Source organism: Hyaena hyaena, unplaced genomic scaffold (genome assembly GCF_003009895.1).
Source record: "Hyaena hyaena isolate Hyena2069 unplaced genomic scaffold, ASM300989v1 scaffold_61, whole genome shotgun sequence".
Classification (NCBI taxonomy): domain Eukaryota; kingdom Metazoa; phylum Chordata; class Mammalia; order Carnivora; family Hyaenidae; genus Hyaena; species Hyaena hyaena.
In genome coordinates this window covers 1877283-1900686 of record NW_024080693.1, presented here as the reverse complement: position 1 = coordinate 1900686, position 23404 = coordinate 1877283, and the positions used below count along the sequence as shown (strand labels likewise).

Genomic DNA, 23404 nt, shown 5'->3' with positions numbered 1-23404 from the left:
GAAAACATGATAAAGTTGTGGCTGTTTTCCTTATCAGTCTTACCCTTGTGTTAACAGAATTCCAAAAGAGAAAATGATGCATTCTAACTAGGATAATTCAAGGATGACGTATTTACAAGGATACTCCTAATAAAGGTGTTGGACTTGTATAGGCAAACCACAGGGATAATGCATATCTGGAGCCAGCAGCATCAGAAGGAAGAGAGGTATCAGATCAGAACCAGGAGAGTTTTGTAGAGCCCCCTGCCTGAAGAGAATGGTCTTCCGTTGAGAAACATGGCCAGTCCAAGCTGACCCAGAGGGAGGGAATTAGGGAAATGAATATCCTGATTTCACTGTACTGCCCCCTCCTGATCTCCTCGCATGGCTCCCTGTTGGCATAACGCAACCAGAAACCAGAGTGCAGAGGAGCCTACTGATGTAATACCTCCTGGGGCAGAGAGCAGAGTGGAGAGGAGGAGGCAGTGAGCCCAGAGGGACAAATGGTTGACATCCAGCACGGCTGTCTTTAGGAATACAGTATACATCTTACCTCTTCAAAAACCCTTTGCTTTCCTTCCTAGACCAAAAGCAGCTCTTTAGTTTGTTAGTATTTGGTCATTGACCATTGTCTTCTAACTGTTTTACCTTGTGTACTGTTGTTACATTATATAAAAGCTATTACTTCTTTTTAACTTCCAAATGTTTGTCCTATCCTTTCAGTTCAATTTTAAACCATTAGTACTGTGATGTAAAATTTTTTTCCATAGTGTATTTTGGTTAGTGCTATGCACATAACCATTTTTTTCAAATGTTTATCTATTTTTGAGAGACAGAGCACAAGCAGGGAAGGGGCACAGAGAGAGGGACGGAGACACAGAATCCAAAGCAGGCTCCAGGCTCTGAGCTGTCAGCACCGAGCCTGACGGCAGGGCTTGAACACATAGGCTGTGAGATCACAACCTGAGCCGAAGTTGGATGCTTAACCGACTGAGCCAACCACGCACCCTAACTCATAACCATTTTTTCTGTAACTTTTTATTTTGAAAAGTTGTAAACTATGACACAAGTAGAAAGAATAGTGTAAGGAACTCTTAAATACTTAACACTCAACCTTAATTATAAAATTTACTATTCTTGCTTTATCCCTACCCTCTCTACCCACCCCCTAACTGTGCACTTGTATTGATCTCATGAAGGCCATCGGTAGTGTGCGGGTGATCCTAATCTGTGTTGTCACCGTTATTGAGCCACTGGGGTTGTGTTTGCACTCCTTACTTTCATTTCTCTCCTGTTTTTTTTTTCCCTAAATAAATTTTACTTTAGTCGACATAGGATCCCATATGTATGCACATTGGTGGCCTAAGTGAAATTTTTCTGAAAATTTAAAGAGTTGGTCTTAGGGTCAGCCTGGCTTGCTCCCTGTGCATATACTTTATTATGAACTGTTTAACCTTTTCTAACAGACTTTTGTTTTAATGAGATTTAACTCGTACGTCAATTCTGCCATGTGGATCCAAACTGGTTTTTCAGGTGTTTCCTGATGTATTTTATGTTGTCATATCTGTTTTATAGCTGCCATTTCTGTACTTATACCCAAATGTATGCAGCCTCTAAAATGAGATACTTACATAAATGTTCAGGGAAAATTGGAGCATCTGCTGCAAATTTCCATTAGCTCTTAATGCCTGAGCAGACACAGCTTTTAAAATCGGAATGTTTTGTCAGTTTCTTTTGTATTAGTCTTTTTCTTGATATAACTTGAACTCCTCCTCCTCTTCGTTCCACTTTCTTTTTCAGGTACACGCTGAAATATCCACAGGGAGTAGCTTGCACTGCGCTCTCTCCTATTTTGTCATTAAGTAGAAGGGGGATAATGTGAGTCACCTTTGTAACCCTGTGGGTATGCAAAGTCTGTTGAGCAAACATTCACTCCTTAACCTGCAGACTATCAATCAGCCCACATGGATGTCCTATTTTGTGGAGAAAGAGACCTTAGATCTACAGTAGGCCACCAAATCTCATGCAAGAAATTCAGTGTTCAAGGATTTCTGGCATTAACAATAATTTAACTAATTCCCATTTAACAATTGAACTGAAAGAAATAAAGCTTTAAGTGAATGGCCCTAACGTGAAATCAGTAGTCACAGAAACAGCCACAGCTCCCCTTGGCCTAACAAATGTGGAATTCTCAGGCAATAAGGTGACTTACAACATCACAAAGCATTTTCCCAAAGAAACAAGTTGTTCCCACACTGGTCCCTCTTTAGTGATTTAAGATTGAGTGTAGAGATTTAAAAATACTGTTTGTCCTACTTGAGAAAGATGGAAAGGACCTACGTAGTCTTTTGAGAGGTAATTCCCTCGGGTTGTTTAGGGAAGAGAGTGGCTAAAGGGCCACTGGTCTGTGGGAGCTGGGGTAGCGGTCATTGTTGTGATGGCTGTTGGGTGCGTTCTCTGCCACAAGTGCAGTTGGACATGGAAAAGAAAAGAAAGCTGACCACGTGGGACAGCGTATCAAGGAGGAGGGAAGAAGTACTACTAAAGCCGAGAGCAAAATGTTTGCATTTTTGCCTGATGTGGACCTAGATATAGAAAGTTTGTGTGCCAGAAAGAGCAGAAAAGAAGAGGAGAAGCTGTAACTGCTGCCAAGAGTAGATAACGCAAGGACTGGCACTGCAGCTGGTCAGGGTGCTGGTACGGGCTAGCGGGAGTTCGGTGTGATCTTGGCAGGGGCTGAAGGGCCCTTCCATGTTGATTCAGCCACCTGGGGGGAGGGAAGCCATGATTCACCTCCTAAAATAAGAATTCAGAGCCTGTGATTGAGGTTTAAGAATAGTATGGTCTTTGGTCTATAGCTGGTGCCACTAAGAATTTTGCTGGCATTTATTGAATGTTGTGAGTAAGACTCCAGAATGCACCTAAAATGTGGAAAAACAAAACTTGTTGCTGGAAAAAAGCCTAAACTGAAAAATGTGATCCAAGTCAACAAATTAATCTCACTTTGAGCCAAAGGAAATGTTTGAAATGAAAGTACTGCCAGGAAATAGAGGATTCAAGATTTAGGCGGAAAGATATTGTGAGTAGTTTTTGTTTTGTGACTTCTTTGGCTGTAATGCATTGCTGGAACTACAGAGAACCCCTTTTAAGGACTCTGAATATTTAGAGCTGAAACACAACTAGAATATCAGGTTTTTTCCCTTCTCTGATGCCCCTCTCCCTTTCAGGAAAATGAAAATATGTATATTCGTGCGTGAGTAATAGTTGACCACTAATATGGCCTCTAGGAAAAAACCACAGCGTAGTTTGTGGTTTACCTTCAGGAAGATCAATTGAAGGAAGTAAAAGAAGGAACTGGATCATTGCTTTTGTGTAGTTTCGTTTGCATTGTACTTCTCGAAATTCACTCTGCCATTTACAAGAGGTTATGGGACTATCTTTTCATAATTCCAAAGATTTGGAGAGAAAAAAAACAAATTTATGATTTTACTAATAAGACTACAATTGTATTTGATACAAGAAGTTGTTGCCCAAGAATTGTGTCAGTCGTATGTTGGTTTTGTGGTAACTTGAGGTGGTTCTGTATGCCCTGGGAATGCTTGTGGTCCTTCAGTCAAAGAATAGGAGTCCTGGTTTTTGGCATTGCACAAAAGAGGGCATTAGTGGGTCCAGCTAGATGTCTAGGGGAAAGAAAGTGAAGAAAAAAGGAGATGCATATTGTTAAAGTCATTTCCAAAGAAGGAAATGGATGGAAAGATCATTCTCACCCTTGATAGGAAAGGCTCGATAGCCTTTGATAGCATTCTCTAGAGAAGTAGTAAGCAATTTAAGGCTCTGCTGGGGATACAGGTATGTTGATGTGGAGCTCCCAGGTTAGAAAGTAACTGAGATTAGCTTAAACTCTAAGATTAGCTCAGATTTCCTATCATTACATACTTGTAAGACATATAACCTGCTATTTCTTTCTGATGTATATTATCCTTTCTAGATATGGAAGAAAGCAGCAGTGTTGCCATGTTGGTGCCAGATATTGGGGAACAGGAAGCTATATTGACTGCTGAAACTGTCATCAGTTCATCATTGGAAATTGATGAACAAAGAAAAGTTAAAACAGATCCATTGATCCATGTTATCCAGAAGCTGAGCAAGATAGTAGAACATGAAAAGTCACAAAAATGTCTTTTAATTGGGAAAAAACGCTCACGCTCAAGTGCTGCAATGCACTCTCTTGAAACCCAAGAACTTTGTGAGATTCCAGCTAAAGTAACCCAGTCACCTGCAGAGATCAGAAGGGCTGAGATGTCACAGATACATTTTACCCCTGGCTCTCTTGCCCAGAACGATGGGAAGACTATGTCTTACCAGTGTAGCCTTTGCAAGTTTCTGTCATCATCGTTTTCTGTGCTAAAAGATCATATCAAGCAGCATGGTCAGCAAAATGAAGTGATATTAATGTGCTCAGAGTGCCACATTACATCTAAAAGCCAAGAGGAACTTGAAGCTCACGTGGTAAATGACCACGAAAACGATGCCAACAGTCACACTCAATCCAAAGCCCAGCAGTGTGTTAGCCCCTCCAACTCTTTGAGTCAGAGGCCCACAGAGAGAAATAACGAAATCATTTCTGATGTCCCACTGAGTGTGGACAGTCCGCAAACTCACAGTACCCAAAACGCATCCGTGACAGAGATGGGTAAGAGGAAATGGTATGCATACGAACAGTATGGCATGTATCGATGCTTGTTTTGTAGTTACACCTGTGGCCAGCAGCGAATGTTGAAAACACATGCTTGGAAACATGCTGGGGAGGTTGATTGCTCCTATCCAATCTTTGAAAATGAAAACGAGCCCCTGGGCTTGCTGGACTCTTCAGTGGCTGCCGAACCTGGTGGGGTGGATGCAGTAGTCATTGCTATTGGAGACAATGAACTGAGTATCCACAATGGGCCTTCAGTGCAAGTGCAGATTTGCAGCTCAGAACCACTATCCTCTTCATCTCCTTTAGAACACAGTGCAGAAGGTGGAGTTCATCTAACTCGGTCAGTTACCCTTGACCCTAACGAGGAAGAAATGCTGGAGGTGATATCCGATGTGGAGGAGAATCTGATTGCTGACAGCCTACTTTCGTCTGCACAGAAGATCATTAGTAGTAGCCCAAATAAAAAAGGTCATGTTAACGTGATAGTGGAGCGCTTGCCAAGTGCTGAAGAAACTCTTTCACAGAAACATTTCCTCATGAATGCTGAAATTGAAGAGGGGAAAAACCTGAGCCCGACCGAATCCCAGATTGGGGGTGGAGGAAGAGATGAAGTTTATCATGCTGATAAATGTACTGTCGATATTGGGGGACTGATTATAGGCTGGAGCAATCCAGAGAAGAAGGATAGTGAGTTAATAAACAAAGGGCTGGCTACTGATGAGAATGCCCCACCAGGCCGAAGAAGGACAAATTCTGAGTCTCTCCGACTACACTCATTAGCTGCTGAAGCTCTTGTCACGATGCCTATCAGAGCTGCAGAACTGACGAGGGCCAACCTTGGGCACTATGGGAATATAAACCTTTTAGATCCAGATACCGGACAAAGGCAAGTGGACAGTACGTTGGCAGCATATTCTAAAATGATGTCACCACTTAAAAACTCTTCAGATGGACTAACTAGTTTTAACCAAAGCAACTCTACGTTGGTCGCACTCCCAGAGGGCAGGCAGGAATTGTCAGATGGGCAAGTGAAGACAGGCATCAGCATGTCCTTACTGACTGTAATTGAAAAGTTGAGGGAAAGGACAGACCAAAATGCTTCCGACGATGACATTTTGAAAGAGTTGCAGGACAACGCCCAGTGCCAACCCAACAGCGACGCGAGTTTATCGGGCAGCAGTGTGGTGGAATACATCCCTAATGCCGATCGACCCTACCGCTGCCGGCTGTGTCACTATGCAAGTGGTAACAAGGGCTACATCAAGCAGCACTTGCGAGTCCATCGGCAGAGACAGCCCTATCAGTGTCCTATCTGTGAGCACATAGCTGACAATAGCAAAGATTTAGAGAACCACATGATCAACCACTGTAAAACAAGAATATACCAGTGCAAGCAATGTGAAGAATCTTTTCATTATAAGGTAAGCATTGGTTCATGAAACCATTTGGAGAACCTTAGACCATTTAGAACAAGGAGGGAACATGGCAGAGTCCAACCATCTCATTTTATAGTTAAGGAAACTGAGGCGAGGCCCAGGAAAGTTTGGTAGTTTACCCAGGGGATCCCAACTCATTAGTATTAAAATTGGGACTGAAATCTAGGTCATCAGAATTTCTGGTGTAGGATTGTTTTCCCTGTCTACCGCCTCCTTAACAGCGTCTGTGTTTATTGCTTTTAGTGTTTTAACGTTTGTATCTTTTTTTAAATGTGTTGATTTTAAATTGCAGGGTAATTACGAGAGAATGTACAGTGGAAGGACTGTTGTTTTATACAAATGTAATCCTACATCATCAGTGCAAAAAAACTTCATCTTCCATGTCCCCAAAATGCAGGTCATTCACTTCAGCTACACAGCCAACCAACAGTGATCTATATTGCAAGAGGGAAAATAGGCAATGTTGGACTTCATGAAAGACTGGAAAATGGAAATAGAGCCACGTGTTTTGTGGCACTTTAAGGGGCTTGAAGCATTTTGAGTGTGATTTTCATCGTATGTACTACCTTAAACCCAGCAACCAGCATAAAATGCTGTTTTCCTAAAGGAAACAGGATTCACTGAATCATTAGATCCAAAGTTTAGAACTTTTCTTCTCTAATGTTGCCAGTTCACTGTCTGGAGGGGCCCCCCCTTCAAAAAAAAAAAAAGTGTCCTCAAAGGCTAACTGGGCTGTAGACTTCTCTAAGATTACCCAGAGTTGGGGCCTAGCTGGTAGTAAAAAGGTAGTCAGAGATAAAACAGTCTTTGAGTCTGAGAGTCCCGGCCTACTTGGATTGCCCACATGAAGTTCTGAAGTGGCCTCAGGCTGCTAGACAAGCAGTGCACCAAAATGGGCTGTACAGGCAAGTTCCAGAAGTTTGTTTTGTTCCTGCACTCTGGATTTGTGGGGCTGGTGGTGGAGGAAGAAGATATCCATCGACACATTAGTTGGTATTGAAAGGCAAGAATTAGCGAGAGTCCAGCAGTTACAGGTTGCATTTATTTTTGTGAAAGCATTGGCTTATTCCGAACACTCTGCCCTCGCCTCCTCCGGGCCTGCCAGCGTTCGCATCGGCACGTGCATGCCATGCAGAAACCACTCTGAAGATAGTGGGTGCCTCCTTTCAGAGAATGCAAAAAGAACTTCCTTTTTTGATGAGCTTGTGATTTCTCTAGTGTATTTCTTTCCGTAAGCTGTCAAATAAGTCAGATAACCTTTTAGCACATTTGATTTTAAACTGTTGGTAATGTGTTCTAGGTACCAGGCCATGAAAGCAATGAACTGTTTCAACAGTCTCTTAGTAACAATGCAAGTATATTTATTGAAAATTACATGTGACTATTTCTCAATCTTTTAGAGTCAGCTGAGGAACCATGAGAGAGAGCAACACAGTCTTCCAGACACCTTGGCAGTAGCAGCTTCTAATGAGTCAAGAATTTCCAGTGATACAGCTGATGGAAAATGTGTTCAAGAAGGTATCTGTGCATTTTTTTGACTAGCATATTAAGTTTCTTAAAAAGCGCTTAGTTAAGCCCTTAGTTGTCATGTGGGTTAGTTTCAGGGCTAAAGCCGCACATGTTCTCTGTGTTCATACTGTGGATGTGAATGACTCTTATCTGTGTTCCTGAGGTAATTCTGAGTGCTAAACAAAATGCTACCTTAGTAAGTACTCAGCTGTGTAGGTAGATAATACGTTGGAATTTATGCTGCCCTTTAAGAGCCAAGTACATCATGAACCCTTGGGTGACATACCAGCAGGCCAGGGAGGCTGCAGTGTGAAAAGCAAGCCCCCCCCACTCTCCATACCAGTGGACCCACTGAGAATATAGCAGCTTTTGCAGATGGCAGGCCCCCACCTCAAACTTTCAGTGAGGCTTCCTGCTGTGATCTTATTCTTATCCAAGTATGACTGCCAGATTTCATCTGCATTATTTAAGGGGGGGAAAAAAAAGGGCAAAAAAACACAAGATCTTTTTATGTACTAGTTAGGTACCATTCGGCTGAGTTTCTGCTAATAGGAATATTAGAATCAAAAGATTTAATTAGAGTCCCATGAAAAAGCGGATGCCACATCCGGAGAATGAGGGATAAAGTGTAAAAAGCTGTGCCGCCTTGCATCAGCTCTCTTCAATTGATATACTTTAAATGTCTCAAGTGCGGTACATAGTGATTATGGGAAATAAAACATATTGGGGTGACTTTCTTTTTAGATTTCCTAAGAATTAAAGTTAGAAACAACTGCAGAGGAAAATGTTTTACCATAATGTTTCATTAAATTATACCCCAGAAAGCATAACTGATTCAAGAATGTTTCTGAAAGAACTGATTTTGACACCACTGTAGCACCAAAATTCCCTTGTCAAACAGATGTCATCCCTGTAAAACTATCCGAAACAAAAGGAGTTTATGACATAGCATCTGTTTCTGCAATAGATGGCTGAGCTAAAACAGTTTTGTTTCCTTTTTACAAAATGGCCCTAAATGCCTCCTTTTATTTTAATTCATTATGTTTCCATATCCCCTTCAAAGGAGACATTAAAACATTTGATGTCATTGGACCATAAATCCCTAATGAAGGAATAAAGTAAATACTACTCAGTGGCACCACCTGCGGTTAATACTCGTGGCAGAATATGTCTTTTCTAGCACCATCTTCAAAAGCAGTAATTTATAAAACTGTCCAAATGGTTAACAAATTAAAACCCACAATTTTAATAAAAAAGATTAAAATGTCAGCTCAAAATTAAAGTAACCAGTTTGACTTTACAACGACAGCATCTGTCCACCATATTCCATTCTACAACATCTTTTCTTTGTGCATCCTGCTGTTTCTTGTGCTTGAATGTATGGATTTTAAATTGCTTGCCACGTCTGTTTTTCCCTCACTTCACTGCATTTGCTTTTTTTTGTCATAGTCGTACAACAGTTCGGGTGACTGATAACCTCCTGCATACTTACACCGATACTTCACAAATTCAGTACTAGAACTTTTGAAATCCGGTTGTCGAGCCAAAAAACAAGCATTTCGCTCACAAAGTAGGTCAGCGTGTTTTACTGTAGACTTTTTAGCCATTTAGTAAACTCATTGGACAAGTCAGTGGAAGTGTGCCTCAGTGGTCCCCAGCCTTTGCCCATTATGATGACACAGATGACTTGGGACATGTTTTTGACTCAGAGACCCAGCGTAATGGTACCTCAGACATCTGTTCTGCCAAAAGGCATGGAGTGTCCATCCCAAGCTGGGTACCAAGCTAGAAGCAGAGTACAGGGAAGGGATCACTGCCCATAAGGAACCCAGCCCAGGAGGAAGACAGAACCGTATGACGGGTATGTCAGCAGCCACCACACATGCTCTGCTAGAGCCATGGACAAAGCATTCTCATATGGTGTTCCTTGAGAAAATTTAACAAAATCATTCTTTCTTGCAAACGTACAATTCATGAAACCCTGGGATTCAGTACGAACAGAACACACGGATCCCTGCCTTCAGGGAGTCTACAGCAAGGGACAGGTCAGAGGCCTGACACAGACATGCCGGTGACATACAGACTGCGGTGAAGGAAAACTAGAGTTCTCCTAGGCTCACATCAATAACCCATGCTGGGAGATTCTAGAATTTCCATTTTGTAGATGAGAAAACTGAGTCCTAAGGAGGTGAAATGCTTTGCCCACCATCATCCTGGTACTAGGTAGAAGAGCAAGGACGAAGCCCAGATTGTTGAACTTCAAATCATATATTCTTTCCGTTGGAAACAGATTCTTGAAGTAGCACAGGCTCTCATTCTGTGCTATTTTAAGTTTTTCCATCTGTCATTTTTATTAGTTGTCATTGATCTGTAATATTTCTCACACAAAACCATTATCCAATATTTCACACTTCATTTTTTTCAGGGTTTTTAAAAAAACTGTATTTGGAACAATGCCACTTATAACCAAGTCCAAGTTTTTAACCTAGCAATTAAGAGCAATACTTACATTATAATTATGATTAGAGTGTATATTAATGTTGTAGACTTCTACCAGCAAATTAGGACATTTTGTTCTGCCTGGCAAAAGTAGTCATAGGCAAGAGAAATTCAATTTTAGAAAGCTTAAATTTAACTTCAGGCTCTTCTTTGTTTTAAAATTTCAGTGTGGGTTTCTCTTGTGCCACCAATTTCACGTTTATGCACTGTGCATAGTGTTCTACGTAAGCTTCCTTGCTGCTCTGCCTTATTCTTCAGGTTTCCATGCTTGCTTTGTTTCTGAATGTAAAGCCATCAGCCTGTGAATGGCCCACAGACTTTGTGCTTGCAGAAGAGTAAAGAAAGTATTGAATATCTTCAGGAACAGTTTTACATGATCAAGTCATTTAGCTTGTATTGTCTCAGGCTTACCCTGATTTAAATTGCTCCGCCCTGTTGTTGTAGAGTAAGTGTGGTGACATGGCCTATTTTCCATCGGATCCATATTTTCCAAATTTTAGAGAGCTGCAGATTCATGTTAGTGATAACATTTGTCCTTGTAACGTCAGTTTGCTAGGCATACACTTTATTATTTAGCACTTAATAATTTGCAGTTGTTTTTTCTTCCATCAATGCACTGATGGCTAACATTTTTATAAACAAAGGAAACCCACAGGGTGAAAAAGCTTTAGGCATTTATTTATTTATTTACTTATTTATTTATTTAGAGTGCAAGTGGGGCAGAGCCAGACAAAGAGGGAGAGAGAGAGAATCCCAAGCAGGCTCCACACTCCATGCTGAGCCCAACATAGGGCTTGATCCCACGAACTATGAGATCGTGACCTGAGCCAAAATCAAGAGTTGGTGGCTTAACTGAGTGAGCCACCCAGGTGCCCCAAGCTTTTAGTCTTTTTATATTGAGTTTTTTATGTTTGCTATGTAACCGTACTGTATAATATTGTATTATAGTAAATCACAGCTTGTTGGCAAATCAGTATTTCCTTAAGACAGTTTATCTGATGTCAATTAGACTAACGCTTTTCAAATTAACAGTGTTTCTCTGGTTAATTCAGCTGCTACACAGTCAGCAGGGCAGCTGGCATCAAGCTTATTCTATTGTAGCATTTTGTACAAGGTCATGCAGAAACCAACCCAGTGTATCTATGTTTGCAGGTTAGATGATGTTCATTTTGTATCTGTTGATAGTCCAATTGCAGGTGAAAGCTATATTCAAAATTGGAAAGTATGAAACAACCAGAAAGCCTTGTTGGAAACATTAATACAATGTGTATAAATATTTGCTAACAGTGGAAATGATGTCATTTGTATCTAATCAAAGTATGTCACTAAAGCTCTCCAATCCCTCGTCTAGGGAATAAGTCTTCAGTACAGAAACAGTATAGATGTGATGTGTGCGATTATACAAGTACAACCTACGTTGGTGTCAGAAACCACCGACGAATCCATAACTCTGACAAACCATACAGGTAAGTGTGAACTCTGACAAACCATACAGGTAAGTGTGACGATCGTAGAGTTTTAATGCTTGTGTTAGAATATTTTATAGTAAAGAAAAAAGGGGAAATAATTAAAGATTCATAACACTTGTTTAAATACAGATTATATGCAAAGAAACTCACTACAGGGTTCAAGAGTGTTTAGTTCATTAAGGAACATGAACTTTAAGCTTGGGTCTTGAGACAATAGGCATTTTGTCGAGTTAGACTATAGGAAGACGTCTACTTGTGTCAGTTTCATGTTTTCAGTTTCATTTGGGTATAAATTGTCATAGCACAGTAATTTGGTGGTTTGAGTACTCAATATTCCAGCAAAAGAAGCTTAAAACTTAAAATTTCCTATAAAAGACTCTGTTTGAAAATTAAGTTACCATTTAACATAATTTTGTGACTTGATTTTTCACAGAAGCCAATTCTAACACATATTTTCAGGAAATACAGGCCTTGTCAGGTGATCGAATAGAAAGGTAGAAATCATTTTTGAAGAAAAGCTTGCCTCTTGCGAATGAGCTGCATGTTGCTTATGGATGGTAACGGTACAGACATTGCTGCAGAAGTTTGTCCAGCTGCCACAGTGCAGTCTGTTGTACTTGCAGCCATGATGGAGTGTCAGGATTCCTCCTCAAAGCTGCCATAGTCACCATGACCGACTGCTAGGCCACAGCATGAACTGTTCTAACTGCTTATCAAAACCTATTTCACATTTTAAGTTGTCTCCCCAGCCATTATATAGATATGACACAAACAAGGCGGGGGGGGGGGGTCATAGTATTAGTAGCTAAATGAAAACCTGACAGACTATGCCTGAAAATGCCATTATTTGACGCTATAAGTGTGCATCTCTCTATATATGGTTTTTAATATGGAACGTGTGTCTAATTTGCTAAGCAGCAGACTTGTTTATAATCATTCTTCCATTTGCAAAGACTTGTAGCTCTCTGGAAGGTGTTTGGCCTTGCCTCAGTGTGTCTGTTTTTATTTCAAACACTTTTTTTAAAATGTTTTATTTATTTCTGAGAGAGAGAGAGAGAGACAGCATGAGCAGGGGAGGGTCGGAGAGAGAGGGAGACACAGAATCTGAAGATAGGCTCCAGGCTCTGAGCTAGCTGTCAGCACAGAGCCCAACGTGAGGCTCAAACCCACGAACCGTGAGATCATTACCTGAGCCGAAGTCGGATGCTTAACCAACTGAGCCACCGAGGCTCCCCTATTTTAAACACTTTTAAAACTAGGATCCCTAGTTTCCCCAGAGTACAATGAAGGCCATAAACCATTATTAATAATAGCTCCATGCCAGAAAATACATATGAGAGTGATAGGTGGTATTTGGCGTGTATCATTTATGATTTGCACTAGGAAGCATTTAGGAGAACATGATGAACACAGGATGCTAGTTCATCTGATAGGAGAAAGCTTTGCCTTTATAGTTTGGGTATCTTTATTTTTAAATTTAATGACATACCATGCCAAATTCATGTGCTCCAGGCAAGAATAAAATTAGAGTTAGACTCTTCATTCTCATTCATTGAGAGCAATTTATTGAGCAGATAATTATGTTCCAGGAGCGATGCGAGGCTCTTAGACTATAGTCATGATAGAAAGGATATGAACAAGGAAACTCAAGCATACAATTAGGATAAGTTTAGGAAGGAGATTAATGATTGGTTCCGAGTCTATAGAGGAGAGGTTCACATCTACCTGAGTAGATTAATCTTATAACTTCAAGATTTACCTTGATAGTTTATGGTGTCCTGGGGTTTATGTTTTCTTATGTTCTTTTTTTTCTTTTGTTAATGTTTGTTTATTTTCGAGAGAGACAGAGTGAGTGGGGGAGGGGCAGAGAGAGAGGGAGACACAGAATCCCAAGCAGGCTCCAGGCTCTGAGCTGTCAGCACAGAGCCCCTTGCGGGGCTTGAGCTCACAAACCATGAGATCATGACCTGAGCCGAAATGGGACGTTCAACTGACTGAGCCACCCAGGCTCCCCTTTTAGTTCTTAAAATATTCACAGACTGCTAGGATTGGCTGTAATTGTCCTAAAATCTTCCTGCTAGTGGGCAGGACACTATGAGAACCCTTTTCCTCTTAGAACAGGGAAGTCTCAGTGTGTTATTTTCTAGGTTTGTATACACCACACTTTGTCACTGAGTTTGGCCTGTGTGTTTATGTCTTAGAAGAAATGTCATACATCCCCCTTCCCTGTAAATATAACCAGCTTTTTCTCATAGGTCTTATTTTCCAACTGTCAAATCTTGTGACTCTTTTTTTACATATTTTAAATCCACATAGGATTTGCAGTCTACAGAGCACTGTGAGTTAACACACTCTATTCCACTATGCTTCTAGGCCTGTACTCCTGGTCACACACTGCTTGCCTTAAGCTACGCTAGTGAGCATAGACTTCTTGAGGTCTCATTTGATCTAAGTTATCACAGTCGTTTTTCTAGCTTATTACATGTATGCTTCATTCAGTTTTTGCTGCCTAGTGCACTTACTGGTCAGAGTCTGGGCTTATTTTCTCAGAATCCATACCCTACACATTTCTGATTACCTACTTTTTGTTAAGAAACATACTCACCAGGAGCAATGGTGAACTTAGCTAGAGTGCCTTGTTGCACAGCTTGTAGCCTTTGCACAAGGGCAGAACAGGTGTGTTGTGTGTTTGAATGTGCCTGCTTTGTAGTAGATTTCCTGCAATATTTGTAACTGTTCTTTGCTCAGGCCTTTTATGTTGCTCTTCCAGTCCTTCACGGAACCTATTGTGTGATCTGGGCACTACATTTTCATGTATAAGGGCCCTGGTTCCAGGGATAGATAGTCCTGGGATCGAATCTGAGCTCTCTGACTTACGGCGTTTGTTACCTTGAGCAAATGATTTCACTCTGCTATATTTGGTCTTGTCCTTTCTAAAAGGAGGCTAATTAAGGCACCTTCTTTACAAGACAGATGTGAGGACTAAACTAGCATATGTGATGTGCTGCCACAAACTAAGCACCCAGTAAATGGTGGCTATCTAATACTCATCGGGCCTGGCTTCCGTCCTCGTCCCCTCCCACTGATTCATTGTCTAACGCCACCCCTAACCCCCCAAGAATGCTGCTGACCTCTCATTTTGAAAAACAAAGCATAATCCTGTTCCTGGGTAGACAGGCATAGCTTACTTATTTTACAGAAGAGATGCTATGCCCAGGTAAGAGTGCCGTCACAGCTCAGGTCCCCATGCTGTGTTGCCTGCCTCGGAGGCAACCCAGTACCCTGGGTAGCACTTCTGCTTTACAGTCTCAGGCCTGGGCCACGAACCCCCTCTGCCCAACGGGGTGACCTTGGGGATGTTACTCCAGGCTAAGCCTCCTTTCTCTTATGAAACTGGGGAGAATACTGCCTAGCTGGTACAGCTTTGTGAGGATTGAATGAGGTCATGTGTCTTAAGCACCCAGCATATTTCCTGGGGCATTAAAGGGGCTGGTTTTCTCCTGCTGTTCATGCAGTTGTACGGTCATCTCAGAAACTCTGTCCTCATTACAGGAGGAGAGCTCTTTTCCATTCTTGTGTGAGGACAGGGAAAGATGGAAAAAGCATCAGCCCAGCCCAGTCCTGCCAAATATAGCAAACTTTGTTTTCCAGTGCTTTATTAAGGAACATTCTGTGTAAACCACATACAATTATAGTTATACCTGATGTTTAGGACATTGGCGCCACAGTAACTAAAAGTTCCTTTCAGGATTTTCAAATATTAGATCGTCCTCGGGGCCCTGGGTGGCTCAGTCGGTTAAGCGTCCGACTTCAGCTCAGGTCATGATCTCACGGTTTGTGGGTTCAAGCCCCGCGTCAGGCTCTGTGCTGACAGCTAGCTCAGAGCCTGGAGCCTGTTTTGGATTCTGTATCTCCCTCTCTCTCTGACCCTTCCCTGCTCACGCGGTCTCTCTCTCTCAAAAATTAATAAAACATTAAAAAAAAAAAAGATTGTCCTCAGTTTCATGTAATATTGCAGTTCTAGAGATCCTCCTGGTTTACACCCCCCAGTATCACTTGTGTGACTGACTGGTTGGAGATGGAAGACAGGATGACAAAAAATTTTCCTCACGTTACCAAGTTTCCTTCTAACTATATGACACTGAATCATTTCCCCTCAGAAACACAGTCGTGTTGGTACTTCTGTTCTGAAATTCCCACCATGCCATGGTGCAACAGCCTGACAGAGAAGGAAACGGGCTTTGGCGTAAAGCACTTGGTACACAACCTGGCATGTATTAGGTGCTCAGGAAATGTTCACTGATAGTTATCTGTATATGTCAGTCTGTCTTATCTAGGAAATAGCTCTAGTTCTGTAAGTTTATTGTACTTTGAAAATAAACATATAATGGTGGTGTTACTATACTTTTTTTCCTTAAGTAGAAAAGCTACCCACATAGGTATGTTGAATTTTTTAAGAGTCCTTTTATAATACCTAGGCCAAGGGGCGCCTGGGTGGCTCAGTCAGTTAAGCGTCCGACCTCAGCTCAGGTCATGATCTCTCGGTTCTTGGGTTCAAGCCCCACGTCGGGCTCTGTGCTGACAGCTAGCTCAGAGCCTGGAGCCTGCTTCAGATTCTGTGTTTCCCTCTCTCTCTGACCTCCCCTGCTCACTCTGTCTCTCTGTCTCTCTCTCTCTCAGAAATAAAACATTAAAAAAAATAAATTAAAAAAATACCTAGGCCAAAAATGCCCAATATTTCCCTAAATGTTTCAAATATATACTTTTAGGGGCACCTGGGTGATTCATCGGTTAGGTGTCCAACTTTCCTTCAGGTCACGATCTCGTGGTTCGTGGGTTCGAGCCCTGCGTCGGGCTCTGCACTGATAGCTCAGAGCCTGGAGCCTGCTTTGGATTTGTGTCTCCCTCTCTGCCCCTCCTCTGCTCATACTCTGTCTTTCTCTCTCTCTCTCAAAAATAAATAAAAACGTTTAAGAAATTTTTTTAGTGTACTTTCAGAATTAGTTCATTATCAGGAGCTACACAAGGTTCAAACATAGCATTTGATTGACAAGTCTCTTAAGTTTTTCTCTCTCTTTAAAATTTTTAATACTTTATAATTTAAAGTAATATATGTCCTGAAAACTGCATAAATTATGAGTGTGCAGCTTGGTGAATGGGTCACACTCACTCCTCCTTGTAACTACTCAGACCACGACTGAGCCATTGCCAGCCCCTGGGAGCTCCATCTTCCAGGGCCTCCAGGCACTAGCTCCCTTTCCCCTCCGCCCCCGACCATCTTGACTTCTAACATCATAAATTAGTTTTACCTTTTTCTTACTTAACAGAAATTAAATCATGCAGTACATAGTTTTTTAATTTTTTTAATTTATTTATTTATGTAAGCTGTATACACAGCATGGGCTGGAACTCACAACCCTGAGATTCAGTCACATGTTCTTCCAGCTGAGCCAGCCCGGTGCCCCGGTGCATAGTCTTTTAAATCAGGCTTTTTTTACTCATCATCATTGTGTATAATTTAATGCAGTCCTTTTCACTGCCATGTAGTATTTCATTGTGAGACTGGCAATTTATTCACTCACTGCACTATTGATAGGTGTTAGGATTATTGCCAGATTTTTTCCCTGTTTTGAATAATGCCTTTTGAACATTCTTTTATATGTTTTTGGTGTGTATATGAAATGAGTCCATTTTCATTGGGTTTATACCTAGGAGTGGAATATCTGGGTAATAGGGCACACATATATATTCAGCTCTGGTACATAATTCTCAGCAGTTACCCAAAATGGTTATACCAATTTATGGTGACTGTACCAGCTCATACTCGCACCAACACTTCGTATTGTCAGTCTTTGATTTTGATTGTTCTGGTAGGTATGTCTCTATGTTGTTGTGGTTCTGGTTTGCATCTCCCTGACGATTTATGAGGTCGAGTGTCTTTTTACTGGTCTGTGTACTATTATTGGCCATTTCCTTATCGGGTTGTCTGCCTTTTTCTTACTGATTTGCAACAGTCTGTGTCCTGAATATAAGTTTTTGTCTATTATATATATTGCATGTATCTTCTTTTTTTTTTTAATTTAATTTTATTTTTTTACTGTTTTATTTATTTCTGAGAGAGAAAAAGAGCGTGAGCAGGGGAGGGTCAGAGAGAGAGGGAGATACAGAATCTGAAACAGGCTCCAGGCTCTGAGCTAGCTGTCATCACAGAGCCCGATGCGGGGCTCGAACCCACGAACTGTGAGATCATGACCTGAGCCAAAGTCGGACGCTTAACCGACTGAGCCACCCAGGCGCCCCGTATTGTACGTATCTTCTAAACTATGGTTTGTCTTTCTTCTCTCTCAGTGATGTTTTTGACAAACAAATTTTAACATTAATATAGTCGAATTAATGAATCTTTTTCTTGTTATTAAGGCTTCTGTGTCTTTATACTCTGAAACTGATGTTGATGTCTTTGAAATAGCCTTGTAAGGTACATGATTAGAAGTAAAAATGTATGCTTATAAGGTAAGGATTCTGATTTTAGGGATACACATCAGCTGGGTCAAAAATATTGTGTGCTTTTGTATTAATGAGCTTAATTTTCTAACATGGCACAAAAATGAAAAGAAATTTTTTTTTTAAATCCGGAAGAGTTTTAAGCAATGGGAATGATATTTTGGAATGATGGGTTGTCACTCAGTGTGGCCAGTCATTAAATAAAGCCTAGTCTTTGTTTAACATAAAAATATTAGAAATAATAATAACCATTAGCATTTTTTAGACATTTTTCATGGGCCACACAGCGTGCTAAGCACTCAGTTTGTTTCAGCTCACTTGATCCTTACAAAAATCCAGTACTCAGGAATATCACTATGCCAACTTCATAGATGTGGGAAGAGAGACTGGGTGGATGAAACTGCTTTCCCCAGGTCTCCCGAGTGGCAGAGCCAGGGTTTGAACCCGTGCTTCTACAGGCTGTGTGTCTGGTGTGCCAGACAGAACTCTGTGAGGCCTATTGCCGCTGCATGTCACACCACTCGCAGTTTAGTGGTATGGTTCAGTACAGCGGACGTTCTGTTAAGCTCAGGCTTTCTGTGGATCAGGAGCTGAGGAAGACCACAGTGGGGATGGCTTGTCTGCTCCAGAAGGTCGGGGCCTTCGCAGGGAAGGCCTGAAGGCTGAAGGCTCCCTCCCCAGTCGTGGTTGATGCTGCCTGTCTCTCTCAATCTGGAGGCATGTTGAATTTCAGTTATTTTTCTTGGCTTGGGGGAAAACTCAAGTCTTTGAAAACCTTGAATTTATTTTAAGGAAACAGGTTAGCAGATAGTTTAATTTGGAGGAAAACAGTATGTTTTGTTTTGAAGGGGTGAACCAGAGGAGTTTGTTTTTCACAGTGGCCCAAAGACTTCTTGGGTTCTTCACAAAATCTGAACTTTCAGGCTATTTTTCCAGACCTTAGTTACTTATTCTTTTGAATAAATAACAAACCCTACTGCAGAATTTTTATTTAAATCTTTTTATGCATATTCAAAGCCTTCTCAGGTCACTTCAGATCTTAGAGAACATCCAGGTTCTGCTTTCTTCTACCTAATCCCGCAAGGCCATCGTTCCTAATTGAATCAGACCTGGAGTAAGGTCCCAGGCCAGGGGAATAGGGTGTTTGAGCCATGTTCCTATTTTTCTGGGGTTCTGGGACGAAAGTAACTGACCCATGAGCAGTAGGAGAAAGCCTATAGAAAAATTCAGTCTTAGGTTTTTTTAAAGCCAGATGTGAAAAGCATTGGGTTTTCTTGTTTTTTGTTTGTTGGTTTGTTCGTTTATTTGTTTGAGAAGCGTTGGGTTTTCTGATGTGTGTTTTTTCTACACCATCAAGCAGTTAACTCAGTTCTCAACAGACACTGACTGGGGGTCCTGCGAATTTAATCCTGTTCTAACACTACCTGGAGATAGCCTCGGATCCCAGGGGTTCAGGGCTCGGTTCCACAAGACTGTCCCCACTTCCAGGCTGCCACCTGTGCTCCAAACCAACTGACCGTAGCGCAGAGGTTTGCCAGACCAGCTCACAAAACTCCGGAAACTAGTGTACTTATATTCACCAGTTTATGATGAAGGACATGATGAGGAGCAGCCAGATGAGAGGTCCATAGGGTAGGGTCCTGGAGGGACAGAACTTCCACGCCCTCTCTGGGGCACCACTCTCTCAGCCCCTTCACATGGTCACCAACCCGGAAGCTCTCTGAACATCCTTTGGGTTTTTATGGAGGCTTCATTACGTAGTCATGATTGATTACATCTCCAGCCCCTCGCCTCCCCTGGAGAGTGAAACTGAAAGTTCCTGCCCTCTGATCCTGTAATGGGTTCCTCTAGCAACCAGCCCCGATCCTTAGGTTACCCAGAGGGGTTCAGAAGGTCACCTCAAAACATTGTTTGCTCTCCTCACTTAGGGAAATTCCAAGGGTTTTTGGAGCTCTGTGCCAGGAATGGAGACAAAAACCAAAACATATTTCTTGTTAGAAATCATAATATCACAGGTTTCTCCATTGGCTTTCTTTTGGTTGCCAAAATAGTTTTCTTGCATTAGGAAGAAATCTCATTTTTCATAGAGATATGGATGGGACTTTATTGGTTGACAGAAGAATAGTGTTCCTTCTGGCATTCCAAAGCTTTCGCCCAGCCGTAGGTAGAGTCTACACCAGGAAACCCGCAGCTGACCTGTTAGGACGCTCACTGGTGTCCTCGGGTCACATGTGTACTTTGCCTTGATGGATCTGAATAATTGAAGTACCAAATGGGATTGTCATCGGAGCATCTGGCAGTTTCATTAAAAAAGCAAAACACTCGCACCTGGATGGCTCAGTCGATTGAGTGTCCAACTTTGGCTCAGGTTCATGGGTTCAAGCCCCACGTCAGGCTCTGTGCTGACAGCTCAGAGCCTGGAGCCTGCTTCAGATTCTGTGTCTCCCTCTCTCTCTCTGCCCCTTCCCTGCTTGCATTCACTCTCATTCTCTCTCAAAAATAAAACATTAAAAAAAATTTTTTAGAAAGGAAAACAAAATTGTGACAGGCAATGCTCTGTAAATGTGCTGCTGCTATTCTTATGTCACTAGGGTTTGTTTCTGTTTGCTTTTGGGTTTTTACTCTCTTTGTTTTTTTTCCCCCCAGTGTATGGGGGTATTTGGAAATAGGGATGTTGATGGTCTGCTGGTAACATGGTTAGAAACGATCTGGTAGACATAGCCCTCTATTTCAAAACATTTTTTATGCTTTTTCTAGGTACTGCATTACATGTATTTTGGTCAGGTTGGTGTAGGGTTACCTGTTCGTTTTCTGACTCATGGCATCTATACTATGAAGATTAATAAAGGGAAGCCTCATTCGAATGCAATTGGAGGTTCAGCAAGGGGAGCCCCCGCCCTACCACTCATTGTCAGCTGCACACCCCAGCAGGAAGAGGAGGCCCTTGCAGGTGGATACTGCTTTACTATCCCAGCAGGAGGAAAGAAAGCTCACCTCCTTCCCATCACCCCCAGGCCTCCAGCAGCCCAGCCAGTGAGAGATGGTCATAACTCAGCCAATGAAAAGCCACTGTGCTTCCAGCTCCCACTTTATCCCAGTGGGTTTTCTGTTTATAACAGCCCTCCTGACCGTTCTGCTTTCCGCTGTAAAAGAGCAGTTCTATCCTTTGTTCTGAACACTTGCCAGTGGTTTTCCCAAACTTCTTGTTCCAGATTGCAGTTCTGTGTTATTCCCTAATAAACCCATCATTTTATAATAAAATACCTAGCAGCATTATTTTTTTAAGTTAACAATACCTTCATGAAAGAAGATAGGCAGTAAGTAAACAACAATTTCAAAAAATAAGTGCATAGTAAAGTGAATGAAACAAGATGATGGTACAATAATAGTTCACTCATTTTTAAACTAAAAGAATTTGGTTTGCTCCATGGAATTGTATAGCGAGAGTGCAGAGGGAATGAAAAGAGAATAATGCTTTAGCTAAAGGAAACTCACTCTGAGAAAGGAAGTAGAAATACATATAAGCCACCTTTACATAACTTTGAAGTTGAGATTCCCCTATAGTATCTCTTGTCCTCTAATCAGTTGAAAATCATTTTAATAAGTGCTTAACCTTGTCACTTTTTTCCCACTTAGATCTTTTAAGGAATAATTTCCATTGCGTGTGTCCCCTCAGAATAACCTTTCTACCAAGCTAAGTTTGGTGCTCCTAAAATTGGGGCTCAGTCATTCCCTACACTGCTCTTGCTTTCTTTATCTTCCTCTCTTAGAAAAGATTTTAAGGAGCTCTTCATATTAAAAGATATTGAGTAACCAAGTCAGCAGAATTTATAGAAGTAAGTTCTTGTCCAATAGGATAGGAGAGAGCAATTTGAAAAGGCTAGATAGAGCAGGAAAGCAAAAAGGCTTCATCTATATGCATTGATTGCATAGGGAACTAATGAAAGTGATACACTATAGGTGAGCTTCCAGATCACTCTGTTAGGAAAGAGCATTTCTGGGGCATCTGGGTGGCTCAGTTGGTTAAGTGTCTGACTGCAGCCCAGGTCATGATCTCTTGGTTCGTGAGTTCAAACCCCACTTCAGGCTCTGTGCTGACGCCCTGGAGCCTGCTTTGGATTCTATGTCTTCCTCTCTCTCTCTCAAAAATAAATAAACATTTAAAAAAAAGGGAAAGCATTTCTGATAGTGAATAATTGTAAGTTTTAGCTATTCTCAAACACTTCAAAGTAGTCTTGTCCTCTGCAAACTATTCTAAAAATAATTTTAGCATTTATTTCTGGAATACGTGATTCACTACTTACATAAATATCCATTATTAATTTAAATGTACTTACTTTATCATTCCTCATTTCTGCCTGGAGTAGTAAATGCTGACAGTTCAAAGCCTCAAAAACGGCTGTATCCCACAGTTCAGGAATGTTCTTAACTCTGGGAGAGGAAGAGGAGGCAATAAAGGAGGGCACACAGGGAGTTTCAAAGATCTGTTGGATGCTTAACTGACAGCCACCCAGGCACCCCACAAAGACATTTTTTCAATTGTATGTACAAATTAAACCACATTCTATGAGAGGTGATAGTAAGGAAATGAAGTTAAGTGTGTGGATTTTGTAGGTAGTTCATTTTTGTTGTTGTTTTAATTGGGTAGCACATAATGAACTTCAGAATCAGCTTATCTAGTTTTCTCTAAAAATAATTCTTGGGCGCGTGGGTGGCTTAGTTGGTTAAGTGTCTGACTCTTAATTTCAGCTCAGGTCATGATGTCACAGTTTGTGAGATCAAGTCCTACATTGGACTCTGCCCTGACAGCGTGGAGCCTGCTTGGAATTTTCTTTCTCTCTCTCTCTCTCTCTCTCTCTCCCTCCCTCCCTCCCTCCCTCCCTCTCTGTCTCTCTCTATTTCTGCCTACACTTATATGTCTGTGCTCTGAAATAAACTTTAAAAATAATTTCTTATTTGTGTTGGGATCATGTTAAGCTTCTATACTAATTTATAAAGAATTAGTAACTTTATACAAATAAGGTATGGACTTTATTCATTTGTTCAGGTCATCTCTTGTGTTCCTCAGTAGCATCTAAAGTTTTGTCCCTGTATATTGTATACATTTCCTGCTTCATATGTGTGTAAATCCAAGCACACATTTGTGTATATATAAATACACAGGTAGTCAGTCACAGTTATCCTGCGAGCCTTAATTTTTTTCTTAATACATTTAAAAACTCTCTTACTGTTATATATGCATAGGGAAATGAAAAATCCTATAAAATATAGTAATATAATTCAGCACACTAACTTAATGCTTAAAAACATTA

The 23404-nt window shown here is 41.3% G+C and overlaps 1 protein-coding gene across 3 annotated transcripts in view; it reads left to right on the top strand.

The window, feature by feature from the left end:
* ZNF507 (zinc finger protein 507) overlaps positions 1–23404 on the top strand; it is a 44416-nt gene that overhangs the window by 4154 nt on the left and 16858 nt on the right. For 2 of the 3 annotated variants that reach the window (XM_039231931.1, XM_039231930.1), the window contains exons 4-6: positions 3968–6099; positions 7515–7632; positions 11474–11588. In XM_039231931.1, coding sequence (XP_039087862.1) covers positions 3970–6099; positions 7515–7632; positions 11474–11588 — 2363 coding nt within the window. In that variant the 5' untranslated portion in view covers positions 3968–3969. Of the gene's footprint in view, positions 1–3967; positions 6100–7514; positions 7633–11473; positions 11589–20849; positions 21294–23404 lie in introns of those variants that run through there. The other variant, XM_039231932.1, reaches the window with a different exon arrangement.